Source organism: Gastrolobium bilobum, unplaced genomic scaffold (genome assembly GCF_033153095.1).
Source record: "Gastrolobium bilobum isolate Gb01-03AN ecotype WA unplaced genomic scaffold, APGP_CSIRO_Gbil_v1 utg2122, whole genome shotgun sequence".
Taxonomy (NCBI): Eukaryota; Viridiplantae; Streptophyta; class Magnoliopsida; order Fabales; family Fabaceae; genus Gastrolobium; species Gastrolobium bilobum.
The window spans coordinates 171,987-186,174 of record NW_026897715.1 but is presented as its reverse complement, the minus strand read 5'-3'; the positions used below and the strand labels follow the sequence as shown (position 1 = coordinate 186,174).

Sequence of the window (14,188 nt, the reverse complement as noted above, 5' to 3'; positions counted from 1 at the left end):
GATTGTCGCGCTTCTCTATGGGTCAATAGGAAGAAGTTTTCATCTTCATGCAACATATAACAGTTGCATTTCCCTTTTTGTAAATACACTTATTATATAACTATTTCACTCACTAATCAGTACTTTTTTATATTATATACATTTTGGATAATACTCTATACATGCAGACTATGATGGTCTTTATATAAATTCTACGTTACTAACTTAATCCTATTTTTTTAAGTATACATATAATTTAACAATTTCACACGCCAATTTCAGACTATGGTCCTTCAAGCAGGTATATAAGGACGTTATGACAACATGGCATGGAATGGAAGTGACAGCATGAGATAAAATCATGGGACAAATTGCACCATAACAAACGTTAGCCTGAAATGTGACATTGGGAAGAGAACATCCATATGGTATAGAATAGATTCTGCCAAGTGTTGGAGGTTTGCTGTTGTGTCGTATATATGGACTCTAGTGCCAAATTATTCGAGTCAAGAGCAGCAGGAAGCGGCCCATGTGAAATTAGTGGCTTCAATTCATTTGGTTACAACATTTTACTTTAGAGAATTCTTTCACTCTCTCATATAGAGGTAAGACTTATATCTTTAAAAAAAAAAATTCTCATTCTCTCTCTTATGATTTATCTCTTTTTCTCATTTGAAATGACATAACAACTTTGTGTCCTTTAAAATTATACACATTTTTCCCTTTAACTTATTATTACTATATAATAATGTAACTTAAAATAAGGGAATTGTTTATCTCATTTAACATAGATAAACTCATTTTCCTGCACTCACATATGTAGGAGAGATGAGAGAAAATAGAGAAGAGAAAAAAGTATAAATGGGTCCTACCATTCAATATGTGTGTATAAAAAAATTATTTCATATTAAATGAAAAATAATTCCTTTTAAAATAATTCAGGAAGGTTGCAGGTGGAGATTTTAGTTATTTGTAAATGGTATAAAGTCGATCGTTTCAAATTTCACCCATCCTCCAATGGCATGCGGAAAAAGAAGTTGATGAGAATACAATGCTTGAATTGTAAAGAATAATTTAATTCAAAATTAGATAATAATTTTTTTAATAGTTTATATTATTATCTAATATACCCCTCATATAAGAGCTCTTTGGGATTAAAAGGTGGATATTTTTTAATTACACTAGAAAATGGGGACAGTGAGTATTGAACTCATGACCTTGTGATCAAGGAGGCTCCGATACCATATAAAGAACTAATTCCACCCAAAATCTTAAGGTGTTGGATAAAGACATTTTTAATAGTTTTATATTATTCTCTAACATGAACCTCCAGCATTTTGAAACGATTAATCTAAGATGAGAGTGCGTGAATTTTATATAACCTTTTCAGCTAACAGTCGTAACTATGTACGTATAAATGTTGGAAAAGCTTGTTAATTACTAAGATATTTCCCCCTAGTAGTTAATGTGGTTTTTTAACCATTGTAGTCCTTATTCAATAATTAATTACCAAATTGACCTTGATTATAAACTATTTCAAAAATTTAACCTCTCCAGAAAATATAACACCAATTTGCCCCTGTTTGACCGTTGACCAACAAGCTTATCCGGATAACCCCCTCCATACCCGGGTATTTTTTGGAATTTTTCCCCTACCCGGGTAGTCAAGGGGATACCCTGGTATATTTCAAAATTCTGAGAAAATATTTGAATTATTTACATGTTTGAATTATTTACCCGGGTAGGTAGGGGGCTACCCGGGTAAATAATCATAGCTTGCATATCCTAGCATATGTGTGTCTATCAGTTTGCCATAATAGATTAAAAGCACAAAATGAAGTGACAATATGATCAAGCCTTTGGGCTCTAACTATTGGATTGACCAATATGATGCTTGTAGCTGTAAAGAGAATCTTCTTAGAACTTACCTACGTTCGGGAAACTTTTTGGTTGTTTTTGTTGCATGATCTTTTTTAGTTATCAAATTACTATCTTCAATTCTGATTTTGATTGCATGTGAACAGGTGAGATGCTTATATGGGAAGTGCAATCCGAGTATTTTAGATTCGTATATCATCTGTTCATAGATAGGCATAGTTAGCGCGTGAAGCTTCTTAGGTAGTGTTTGGTAGGAGATATCTTAGGAGATAAATAGGCGTTTGAGTTTGGGAATCCAGTTTTACCATATTTGGTTGAACAGATTATAATATTTTCCTACCAAAGTAATTCCCCCTATCCATCCATGTTTGCATGTAAAATTGCAACAAATAGACTCCCCCACTTTACCACTTCGCATGTTGTATTTCAACTTATTCAGCTAAATGCCACAAAGCAACAACTTGCTGACGATGGTACCCTCGTAACATAAAGCAACAATTCACATTCAAAAACTTTATAAGGGTTGTTTTGGTAATTGTAACTCATTTTTTTATCAATATTTTACCTTCAACCAAACATAAACTTATAAAACTTTACCCAATTTTTCCGGTAAATTTTTTCCAACCAAACAGCTTTTTTTACATTTCCCTACCAAACTTACTTTTCCACCATATTCCTAATAATCACATTTTCCTAGTATTCAAAAAAAATTCCTCAACCAAACGCCCCTTAGGGTGATGGATATGCAAACGAGATATTATCGATGGCTGTGGATGTCCCTTTGAGTCTCGTCATGTTCTTCTGATTTCAAATTTTGTTTGGTATTAATGATATATTTGTTCAATATTCTGGTGCCTTTGAGGACTAATTTTGCAAATTTTGTACGTACTTTATTTGGTGTGCGTCCAAAACTTTAGGTTACTATTCATGTTCTTCAAAGTTATGATTATTTACCCGGGTAGTCCCCTCCCTACTCAGGTAAATAATTCAAACATTTTTCCAGAATTTTGAAATATGCCAGGGTATTCCCTTGACTACTCGGGTAGGGAAATTTTTTCAAAAAATAGCCAGGTAGGGAAGGGGCTACCCGGGTAGGCTTGATGGTCAATGGTCAAACATGGATAGATTGGTGTTATGTTTTTTGGAGATGTTAAATTTTTGAAATAGTTTATAATCAAGGTCAATTTGGTAATTATTTATTAAATAAGGGCTACAGTGGTCAAAAAGCCAAGTTAATGTTAAGGTTGTGTATACAATTAAAATTTAAGGGTGAAGATTTCAAAGGATAAACTCTCATGTATAATTTCCTTCTTTTTTCCTTTCTCTGTGTGTGTAGGGTGTTTGGCACAATAAAAAAACAGAGTGAAACTTAAAATTGTTGAGAATTTTGGTCTGAGTAGTGAAATCTTACATTTATTATAAACAAATTAAGTGATTTTCATATAATTATATAAGTGAATGCACACATAAATCTAGAATCTTGAGATTCTGCATTGAGATGTGATGTTAAGCCCATTTATTATGATGAATTGTCATTTAATCCATTTGATGGTGGTTCCAGGCCATAAATTACTATTGCCTAATAGCAATAAAAGCAATTTGCTCATATCTCAAAGGAAAGTGGATAATCTCTCTATGAACATGAGTTGCAAAAGAAAGATTTATAACTTCACACACACTAACATAAAATAAGTTTAAGTTTTTGAATAATTATTATATGACAATGTATTAAAACTTCTTATCATTATATCAAATGGTGGTAGCTCAATTGTCGCATATGAACTGAGCAGGTGGAAGTGAGAGCATGTGTTTGATCATCCTCAATATCACCTTTGGGGAGTGGTTTTAAATCTTAATCTTGGATCTGCCCCGAATCGGACTAGTCATGAAGCAATAAATCGATAGGATATTTTCAAAAAAAAATAACTTCTTAACATTATCGACACTTCAAGAATTTGAGTCCACGTAACTCTTATGTCGTGATCGATGAGATGTGTTTACGATGTAATACAAAATTATTTATACGTATTTTTACTAAATAACTTTATGTTTTAGAATATTGTCTTCCTTATTTTCTCCTCTAAGTGATATTTCAGTATACAATTTGTTTTTCTCATTTTTTCTGAAGGGCTTGTGTTCCAGGTTTATAACTCGGATGAGTCTAGAGTTCTAGACATGATATGAATAAGGAGACACCACCTAGTGATCCATTACAATTGCCAAGTGGGCCAATCACAAGATCAAGGGCCAAGAAGTTTAAAGAAGCTCTTAGTGGGTTGATCCAGCAAATGTGGGCTAATCATGAAGACATCAAGCCCAAATTTATTCATAATCAGAATTTAGTCAATGTCATCAATGCAAGGGAGGTTGAGTGGAATGAGTAGCAATTTCCAATGTCAATTATTGCTTAGTGGGGCTGAAAGCATTTTCAATGTTATTAATGCTTAGTGGGGTTGATTCACATTTCTAACGTCATTAATGTTTAGTGGGCTGATTAGAGTCTCTTCCTTTTCCAAGTTGTCAACTTTAAATTAGTGTCTTTTCATTTGCTAAGTCTTTTCCGATTCTTGGAGGGACGTTCCAAGTATAAATAAGTGAGGATATAACTCTTGTAATCATATTTTGAAGTTATAATATAATTGAGAGGTTTCTTCTCTTTGGTTTTTATCTAGAACTCTGAACTTATCAAGAAGCTTGTTCTTGTGGCGTTCAAACCAGACTTATCACTCACCTTCTTCTTTCTTGAGTGTGGCATCTTTATCCTTCTTATACCTTTGGTTCTTATCTTCCATAGATAATGGGTCAAGGTTCTTTATTTCTTATTTAAAATTCCTGATTGTAGAAACGATCTCAACTAAATTGGTCTTGGGTTTCACTATTCTTGGTGAGGTTCATATCAAGACATAACCTGGGAAGCCCATGTATTGTTACCCGGATAAAATAAGTCCATGGATTATGAACTCATCTACCTGAAACCCATAAGTAGAGCCCAAATGGTGAACCCTTCTCAGAACACAGAATTGGAACCCAGAGTGTGGGCCCCAAACCAAAATTCTTTCCTACTATATGATGATAAGACCATGATCATTATAACTGCCTCATATCCATTAATAATAATCGTTAATAGAACATGGAAAGGATATTGTAACAAATAGTTAGTGTTACTACCAATCAATTTCACCGCTAGATCGATTATGTTGATCCAACGCGATTATATTTATTTTCATATTTGTATGATTATGATTCCATATATTTAAGACTTTATATTTATTTTCATGTTTGTATGGTTATAATTTCTCATATTTAATGTTTTCACATCAAATATGAGGAATCATAACCATACAAAAAATGGAAATAAATATAACCGTTGGATCAACATAATCGATCTAACGGTGAAATTGGTTGATAGTAACATTGATAGTAGCACTAATTGGTTGTTACACTATCATACCCCGTAAAACATATATAAAGAGGAAGATAAAGTTCAAAGGGGATTAAGTTCATTTCAACATAAGTACTACCAAATCGATTTAACCTTTCATGTTCATACTAAACAGCTTGATTGATTTTTTTTTCTAATTATTTTACAAAAAAAAAATATCAAAAAAATCTTTGATATATTTTATTTTGAAAATAAGTTTTAGAAGCTTTATAATGCTCGGGTGGCGTTTTAACGGAAGAGATTTAAAGCGATAACAGAGAACTCATAAAAATAAGAAAAGGAAAATAAAATTAATTAAAATATATTCTTCTTTTTTCATTCTTAAAGTAAAATTTGGTGAATTTTTTTGAAATAATAAAAATAAAAATAATCATTAAACAAGTTTTATTCAATATTTTACTTATTCAAAACAATTATTTTTTAAATAAAAATCAAACAAAATGTTGGAGCTCCAAACATTCTAGTAGATGTTCCATTTTTTCTTCTCTGTCTTTTAAATTAAAATTTGTCAATTTAATGTATAATTTTTTTTGTCAATTTAGATTAAACTGACAAATACTCTCTACAGTTTCAATGCAACTCAGGAGGCGTTTGGTACCGGAGAAATTTTTTTTTAACCGAAAATCTCAATTTTCAAAGATATAATTTTGCCATTCAATTTATGATAATATCCGTAAATTTAAAATTTAAAATTTAAAAAAATTCAATTTACGCAGCAAGAATCCCGCGTACCAAATTTAATCTTGTTTACATTCCTGCTATACATTGGCGTCTTTCTCCTCATCCTAAAGTACGTTGTAGGGCACATCTATCAAAATGTTTCATTTTTACAAATTTAATGTCAAAATATGTTATTGCTAAAATTATATATACTCATGCTCTTCTTTTCGATTCGCAGATCAACCGGCAAGATCGACTTAATGAGTTTCGCAAAGTTGGGTAGCGAGACCAATTTTATACCACCCTCAATATCACTCTAATATATTCAGAGCTATGTTTAGATATTTCGTAATAAATAAAAAATAATGAAATATGATAGAAAAAATAAAATAAAATAAAATAAGATGTAATAGAATAAAACTATCATATTGTGATATGAAGAAAAAAAATATTCCATTATTCTAAAAGTGAATAAAATGATAAAGAGATTAACAGATAATAAATTTGTTGTATCCTATACTCATTAAATAAAATGAGATGATATAAATTTCATGAGATTTCATTTCATTTTTGTAAAGAACCTTGAGATACACCACCCCCAAAAACTAGCTCAAGGGTAGAAGTGTCCAAGGCTTTATAAACCTTACATTAGTTGCTTATACAACTAATGTGGGACTATATTTCTCAACACGCCCCCTCACACGAGAGTACACTGAGTTAGAAGGGTGAATAACATACAAGCCCACCTACATTGGGAGATGGTGATATTTGGAACGCTCTGATACCATATAAAGAACTTTTGGATAATTTTATTTTATTCTAAACAATTTAAATATTAGTAATTAATATAATTTCATTTTATTCCACTTTATTTCATGCTTTTCCATCCATATAAATGGATTGTCGTAGATTATAAGTCAATTTATTTTGCTTTCAGCACAGTTTATAATCAAAATATTCTTTATTATAACTTTATTGTTAATAAAAAAAGTTACGAATTTACGTATCGTTAATCAATACGTTAAAAACTTATAAGGATAATAAAATAAGAAAAAAACTACTCTTATGTTACATTTTATAAATTTATCTCCTACATACTCTTCGATAATTGTGCCACTTTTTTTTATTTTATTTTTTATTTTTCAGGTGGGGAGCCCACAAGTTTATTTCTCTGACATGAGATAATTCTTTTATCATGAAATTAATAAAACCCATAAAATAATTATTTAAAAAAATTTAATGTTATATAAAGACCGAATAAAACAGTATATCTTATGATAATATAATAATGCCGTGAAAATTTAAAGAAAGCAAAAAGGTGTGATACGTCATCATTTAGCCATTCAAATTCAAGTTATTATACTGCGGTTATGAGCAGTTATAAGTTGTAACGACGTCGTTGCATCGGGCGTAATCCAGTTGAGAAAGTGAGGGAAAACTGAAACAAAGTTCACTTCCTCCTGTAATGGAGATTCTGATTTTGATTGTGAAACCCTAAATAGCCCTTTACGGTCTGTGATTGTAATGGATGCGAAGGATATCCTGGGATTGCCCAAAAACTCATTCCCAGTTCTGGAGAAGAAATCTCGACCTCCCAAAGAGTCTCAAAGAAAACCAGATGGCATTTCGCGTGAGGTACCAATCTCTATTCATTGTTCATTATAATATTCAATTTTTTTTTAGGGTTACTGAATTGAATTATATTGTATTTTTAGGTGTATGCACTTACTGGTGGATTGCCACCTCTTATGCCAGCGATTGATGCCTCTCCATTGAAAAAAAAGCCTCCCCCTCACGAAAAGGTTTTTTATTTTTATTTTTTTGTTATTTTTTTTGTTCGCAATACTCAATCACTTTGGTGATTGAACTTATTGAGGAATTTCAGTTTTTTTCCCCTCTTTTCTCCTTCAGATCACTTGGCAATGGCTTCCTTTCACCAGTTCTGCTCGTAAAGATAATCTGCAGCTTTACCATTGGGTCAGTGACAGTCTCTGTAAAATTTCATATATTATCTGTGACTCTGAGCATGTGAGTTATTGTTATGTGTCTCTTCTATGGCAGGTCCGAGTTGTCAATGGTGTTCCACCTACGGGAGACTATTCTTTTGCCAAGTATAACAAGGTAAATGCAAGTTTATTCTTTGTATTCGTGAATGCTATGTGTTCTTCTTCTTTTTTCGAATTTGGCTTTAGGAAACATCTTCTGTTTGCATGATTGAATTTTAGTTTACATGGTGTGGTGCAGTCTGTTGACATTATCAAATACACAGATGAGGAGTATGACAAGTACTTGACAGATCCTGTAGGTATCATGTCTATTTGTACAGTTTTATGGGACTTTATGTATGAGTTTGTTCAAATGTTGCAATTTTTTATGCTTCCCGAACTGAATTTTATTCACTGTTTCAAGTTGTGATTGTGGGGTCTTCGTTGGCTTTTATTGCAAGAGTACAGATTGAAAGGTTTTTTTGTGTATACAATTTAAAATTGTTAAATTACTCATTGGTAATCACTGATGTTGGAGTCTTGGAGATAATAAATCTTAGTATTGAAAGCCTCTCTTTTTCTTTTTTCTTTTTCCTTGAGAAGAGAAGGATATTGGGTTATTTATTTATTCCTATGTAGGCTAATAACAACAAGTTATACAGTTACTTATCCTAGGGGTGTTTTCTTTAGTCTTTAAGTTAACACAGATTTCGTGTAAAAATATTGATGGATCCTTGAACTTCAAGAGTTTAGTGTGAAGTAGATTTAGTATACCTTTTTTGTGTGGATGACAACAGTAGTATTCTATTAACCTGATCAGAACTGTAACAATCACAACTGTAATTTGGTTATACCTATATATATATATATATATATAGAAAGGATCAATTTACAACCGTGTAAATCTAAGAAGTCTTACATCCATTATTAGCTGTTGATTCTATTTGGCATCTAATGGCTGTAAAGAGATTCATATGAGTTACTAATCTCCAATTAATTACAGCCATTGGATGCAAGTAGAATCAACGAATAATAATGGGTGTAAGACTTTTTAGATGTATATATCTGTAAATATCTTATGATTTGGATAATGACAATAAGAGTTTAGAGTTTGAATTATTGTTACCTTGGATTTTTTTTTCTTGACAGAGCTTGTCCTTTGAATCAAATAGCTACCTGTATGGATGGGAATTTGGGATACTGGATTTTACTTTACATTGGTATCATGATGTTTGGTATCAAGAACAGGAAAATATTATTGGTTTAGCCATATACAAAGGGATAAGTTTGTGAGCAATTTGGAAAGATCTGTATCTATGAACCTAGCTTAGCTTTTGATGGGCCTTCAATAAAGTAACCAAGACCATTAGTTAGGAATTAGTATATATAGATATGTTTAGGGTGGGATTTAGGTATGCATGTATTCACTGAAATGGGAATTGGGAATTGGGAAAAGGATCTCTAGGGATCTCTTGTGAGGCCTAGGTCTTTGGCTTTGTGGGTGAGTTGAGGTCTCTTTTGGTATATCTTTTGTAGTTGTCATTTTCTTTTGTCATTTTCCAGTAGTGGAGTCTGCAATCGTTATCTGTTGAAGTTTGTAGGAAGAATATGGAGTTTATTAATGTTCTGTTTCTTTTTCGTTATTGCGGATACTGTCGCAACATGTATCTCCAAAGTATTATTGAGTAATAGAAGTGTTTTTCTTGTTCATTTGCTGTTAAATTATTGTTGCATTTGTCTGGGTTCCATCAAAGTTGTTCATTTCCTATTTTTTCTTAATACATGCATACCTAAATCCCACCCTAAACATATCTATATATACTAATTCCTAACTAATGGGCTTGGTTACTTTATTGAAGGCCCATCAGCTTTGCATCTGCTTCTTTTGTTCACCATAATCAATTGTACATTTTATTGTATAAAATTACTCGCCCTTAACTGCAACTGTGTAATTCTGTGTGCTTTTCACAATTGAAAGTTGAAACATATTGGCATTCTACCAGTATTTTTACATCTATCTCTTTAATTAAGTGTTCAATTCATTTCTCTGTTCTATTATGCTTTATCTATGTAGATGTGGACCAAGGAGGAGACAGATCAACTTTTTGACTTATGTGAGAGGTTTGATCTCCGATTTATTGTAATAGCTGATAGATTCCCATCATCTCGTACCGTAGAGGAATTAAAGGATCGATATTATAGTGGTATGTCTTTGCTCACTAAATTATTATATGTGGCAAACTCATTTTCTTTTATTCATAGGTTGATTGTATGGAAACCGTGTAAGCAAAATGTAATGTTTTAACTTTTGAGTTTTTATGACATGCCCCTGTCATGTAGTATCCCGTGCTATATTAATTGCTAGGGCGCCGTCTTCTGGGGACGTTGCAGCACATCCTCTGGTTAAGGTGCAGTAAACTTTTTTAAAATAAAATTATTTCAAGTCATTACTTCATTTTTATTTTTTCTGGGTAGACTATTTTTTGTAAAACAAACTTATATCTGCCGTAGCACATTCCCATGTGGTCATTGTAACTTGTTCTTCCTCCTCAATGTAGGAATCATATAACCTTTCACTAGAAAGGGAGCGAAAACGAGCACTGTCCATGGTCCTCTCTCACACAAGGCAACAAGAGCGAAGAGATGAAGAGGTTCAGACAACTTTTTTTAACATCAGTATACGTTCATATCAAATGAAAAGTATAGATACCTACTTCTGTTATTTATTGCAGGTTCTTGTTGAAGCAAAAAGAATAGCTGAGCTACGCATGCCTCCTAAGGTAATTTTTGAAAGATTCTATTACACCGTTAATTACATGTAGAGAGGAGGAATTGTTATCAAGAATCAAGATGAAGTTTCAGATTATCAAATTATCAAATTCTGATTTCTTTATTAGTTTTGGTCCTGAATTCCTACCCATGAACTTAAAATATTGGGAGATGTTTCTTATAATTGTATTCATACATCAAACAAAATTTTCCTGGTCATAACTTCATTAATATTCAGTTTTGCTGACAGTAAAATATGTGTTGAAAGGGTATCACTGAATCACCTGTTCCCAGTTTATAATTTCCAATTTGGGGCAACAAAATCATGGAATATATAAAATGTTTACACATGAGCTGTACATGCATCTGTGTGCCTGTGGTTTTTATATAACATGTTTGATTTTATATATGTTTTAGGATGCTGAAGAGTCTCAGTTGGTTGTTGCTTCAAATGCTGGTGCAGAAATTACAGAGGGGGCTATCCCTGGTGAAACTGTATCTCCATCGAATGTGCCACATACATCAATGATTGCACCGTCCACAGTAACAGATAATGCATCTACACTAGCTTCTCTTCGCATGGTAAGTTATACAGAAGGATTTACTAAAGGGGAAAGATCCGTTTACAAACTTTTTTTACAAATTTTTGCAAATTACACTATGTACTCCCGGAAGTACATAGTGTAACCTTGTGTACTTCTGGGAGTACATAGTGTAGTTTGTAAACAAAAAGTTTGTAAATATAATCCTCTCCTTTACTAAAACAAAAGTTATACAGAAGGTTTCCAGTTATGTTTTCTCTGCCTTTTCTCAATTGACAATTCTCTTCTCATCACCTTCCAAACTCAACTTCCCACCCCCAACCCCGGGGAAGATGGAATAACAAGGATTCTGATGTTCAAAAATTTGATCTTGCATTGATCACAATATTTGAAATAACTATTTTTTTGAGAGGCAATTTCAACAATTTGTTAATGCTTATACTTCATAACATAATCTGATTGTGAGAAATATTTCAGCTTCGTGTATATTTGAGAACATACGCACTTGAGCAAATGGTGCAAGCTGCAAACTCACTTGCTGGACTACGGACTATCAAACGGGTTGAGCAAACTTTGCAAGATCTTGGGGTTTGTCTAGACTCCCTTGAAGTTTTATTTCTGTTTAGATGTTTCATTTTTTTCCTCCCTGGTTTAGTCACGTAGTAGCCACTGATCTGTATTTTTAACAATACATAGAATCCGTACATTGTTCAATTTCAGGTGGGCTGATTTTGAAATGCCTTTTTTACCTATTGAATTGGTGTTGGGTAGGGCTGTAAATGAACTGTGTGCATTCCAAGAGCTATTCAGGCTCAGCTTGCATAGCTGGCTTGCCTCGTCTCAGCTTGACTAACCTCATGAATAGTTTAATTAAGAATAAAAACATTTTTTTATATATATATTTTACATGACAATTTATATACAAATAAAACAAGAAAATATATATTTTATGTTAACATAAAAGTATACTTGAGCTTATTTAAGCTTGAATTCTCAAACAAAAACAATAATAATAATGTTGAATCCAAGCTGAAATGTTTGTTAAATGATTTGAGCTTGAGGATATCTTTCGATTCATGAGTGGAGCCCAATCACACTAGATCAATACTGACACTCTTCCTGATGCATTTTCCTTTTAATTTGGTTCTACTGTGGTTCAGATCAATTTGAAACCAAGGGTTCCAACGAAAGCTGTTTGTGCAGAGCATCTTGAACTAAGAAAAGAAATACTTACTTGGCTGAATCTCCAGAAACAGGTATCTGAGAGTTGAAAGAAATATATTTGCTATCTGGAATGTGTTTATTAATTTTGTATACTGAGTAGATTTTGAGGATTTCACTGGTTAGAATGTCTATATGATTGTACTATGCCTTTCTAATGTTTGACTTTTAATAGGATTAGCAGCGTCAACATGAGCTTGCTTTTTCCAAATTTCTTCGATTTAATCACTTGATAAGATATTTGTTTCAGGTGCAGTATAAAGAGGCTGAAGGTTCATCTTTTCGTGATGGATCGTACTGTGAAACACCAGGCACACCAAAGGTTAGAAATCCAGTTTTTATTTCGGTATTCCCCCTCTATTGTTTTTATTGTTTTAGGCTTGTAATTGTTCAAGCATGCCTTTTTTTCCCCCAAAGCGTGAGTTTGTGATTTGGAAAGTACTAACAACATTTGCATTGTGTTGGGGATCAGGATCGGACATTTATTCCAGACTCCATGAAGTTTGGAGGTAATAGATTAATTTTGTTTGCACATGCTGCCTAATTTTGTGTAAGTGAAGGGGATTTCATCTATGTATTATTAAACCTATGCATATAACTATGGTTTCAGGTGAAAGGGTCAGCAAAAAGGACCAAAAGCGCAAGGTATACAACAAAGTCTTTTGTCTAATTATTCTCTCTTTGATTGTTCATTTCCACTCACTTTTGGACCGTTTTCATAATGCATCGTTGTTCAACTTGAAAATTTTACTTGCACAGGCACCTGGAGCTCCATCGTCATTAGCTCATAAAAGACCTAGAAAACTAAAGGCTTCAGATCTTTAGTTCCACTGGTAAGAGCTTATATTTAGCACAGATGATACAAAGAAGACTTGTTAAATATCATTCTTTTCTAATTTAATATCCGTCTGTATCATTTGTGTGCTTCTGTGATATGGTGTACTTGTTTATGTTTTTTTCAATTTTCCCCTTGTATAATGAACCAGCACACGAAAGCTTGTTAATGCATTGTATTTACTGAACAATGTTTTGCATGTTATCCGTCAGGTGGCAAACAGCAAAGGCGTTACGATTTGTGAATGTTGTGGAAAGCGGCAGTGAACTGTAAACACCTGGAAATTCTAATTGCGGTATATTTAGTCTAACTAAAGTTCCGTTTACTTTGGTCCGTTATTTACACTAATGCCATTCTTGGTATTCAGTGCAAAAAGGAGTCTGGCATGATGGGATCTCATCTTCACCATGTGTGGCCCTACTGAGAAGCTGAACTTTATTTTTTGTGCTGGTAAAGTGTTGTAGGGACACCAGGTATTTCTGACAAAAAAAGCTTCTTATGAGGATATGCATGTAAATAAGTTTGGAATTGGGAATTCCAGATCTCTTTGAAAGCTTATATCGGATTGTAGAATGAAAATCGTCCATGACATGATCATTTCAGGGTGAAAATCGTCCATTTTTGTTATACCGTAACAATCAGAAAATATAATACTCGTTTTTTTTTTTTAACTATTCTGCAACAATTAAAAAAATACTTTTAATCATTGACATGATCTCTCAAACTAAGGGAAGGCAATTTTTTATTTATTTATATTGCTAGGTTCCGTTCTAGCTGGGGTTGTGTCCAATCAGTTTTGGTACCATCCCGAGCAAATGTCGAAATATTTGGTCAATAGTTCATATTACATCCAGTTTCCGCAAAAAACTTAGATTAA

The 14,188-nt window shown here is 32.7% G+C and overlaps 1 protein-coding gene across 1 annotated transcript; it reads left to right on the top strand.

Moving 5' to 3' along the window:
- Nucleotides 1-7,388: 7,388 nt before the first annotated feature.
- LOC133309447 (SWR1-complex protein 4-like) lies at nt 7,389-13,936 on the top strand. The gene is made up of 17 exons (XM_061510224.1): nt 7,389-7,594; nt 7,675-7,761; nt 7,871-7,936; nt 8,021-8,080; nt 8,204-8,260; nt 10,019-10,148; nt 10,285-10,352; nt 10,503-10,595; nt 10,677-10,724; nt 11,131-11,295; nt 11,733-11,843; nt 12,416-12,511; nt 12,727-12,798; nt 12,949-12,985; nt 13,087-13,121; nt 13,236-13,309; nt 13,524-13,936. The coding sequence occupies exons 1-16, from the start codon at nt 7,484-7,486 to the stop codon at nt 13,299-13,301; spliced, it is 1,302 nt and encodes a 433-aa protein (XP_061366208.1). The 5' UTR covers nt 7,389-7,483; the 3' UTR covers nt 13,302-13,309; nt 13,524-13,936.
- Nucleotides 13,937-14,188: the final 252 nt, after the last annotated feature.

What these genes read in the sequence shown, in the direction of transcription:
- LOC133309447 (XM_061510224.1), top strand. Translation starts at nt 7,484, where the DNA reads ATGGATGCGAAGGATATCCTGGGATTGCCCAAAAACTCATTCCCAGTT. An exon ending in CAGCACATCCTCTGGTTAAG is followed by an intron (nt 10,353 to 10,502) that starts GTGCAGTAAACT and finishes TCCTCAATGTAG; the next exon opens with GAATCATATAACCTTTCACT. An exon ending in AAACTTTGCAAGATCTTGGG is followed by an intron (nt 11,844 to 12,415) that starts GTTTGTCTAGAC and finishes ACTGTGGTTCAG; the next exon opens with ATCAATTTGAAACCAAGGGT.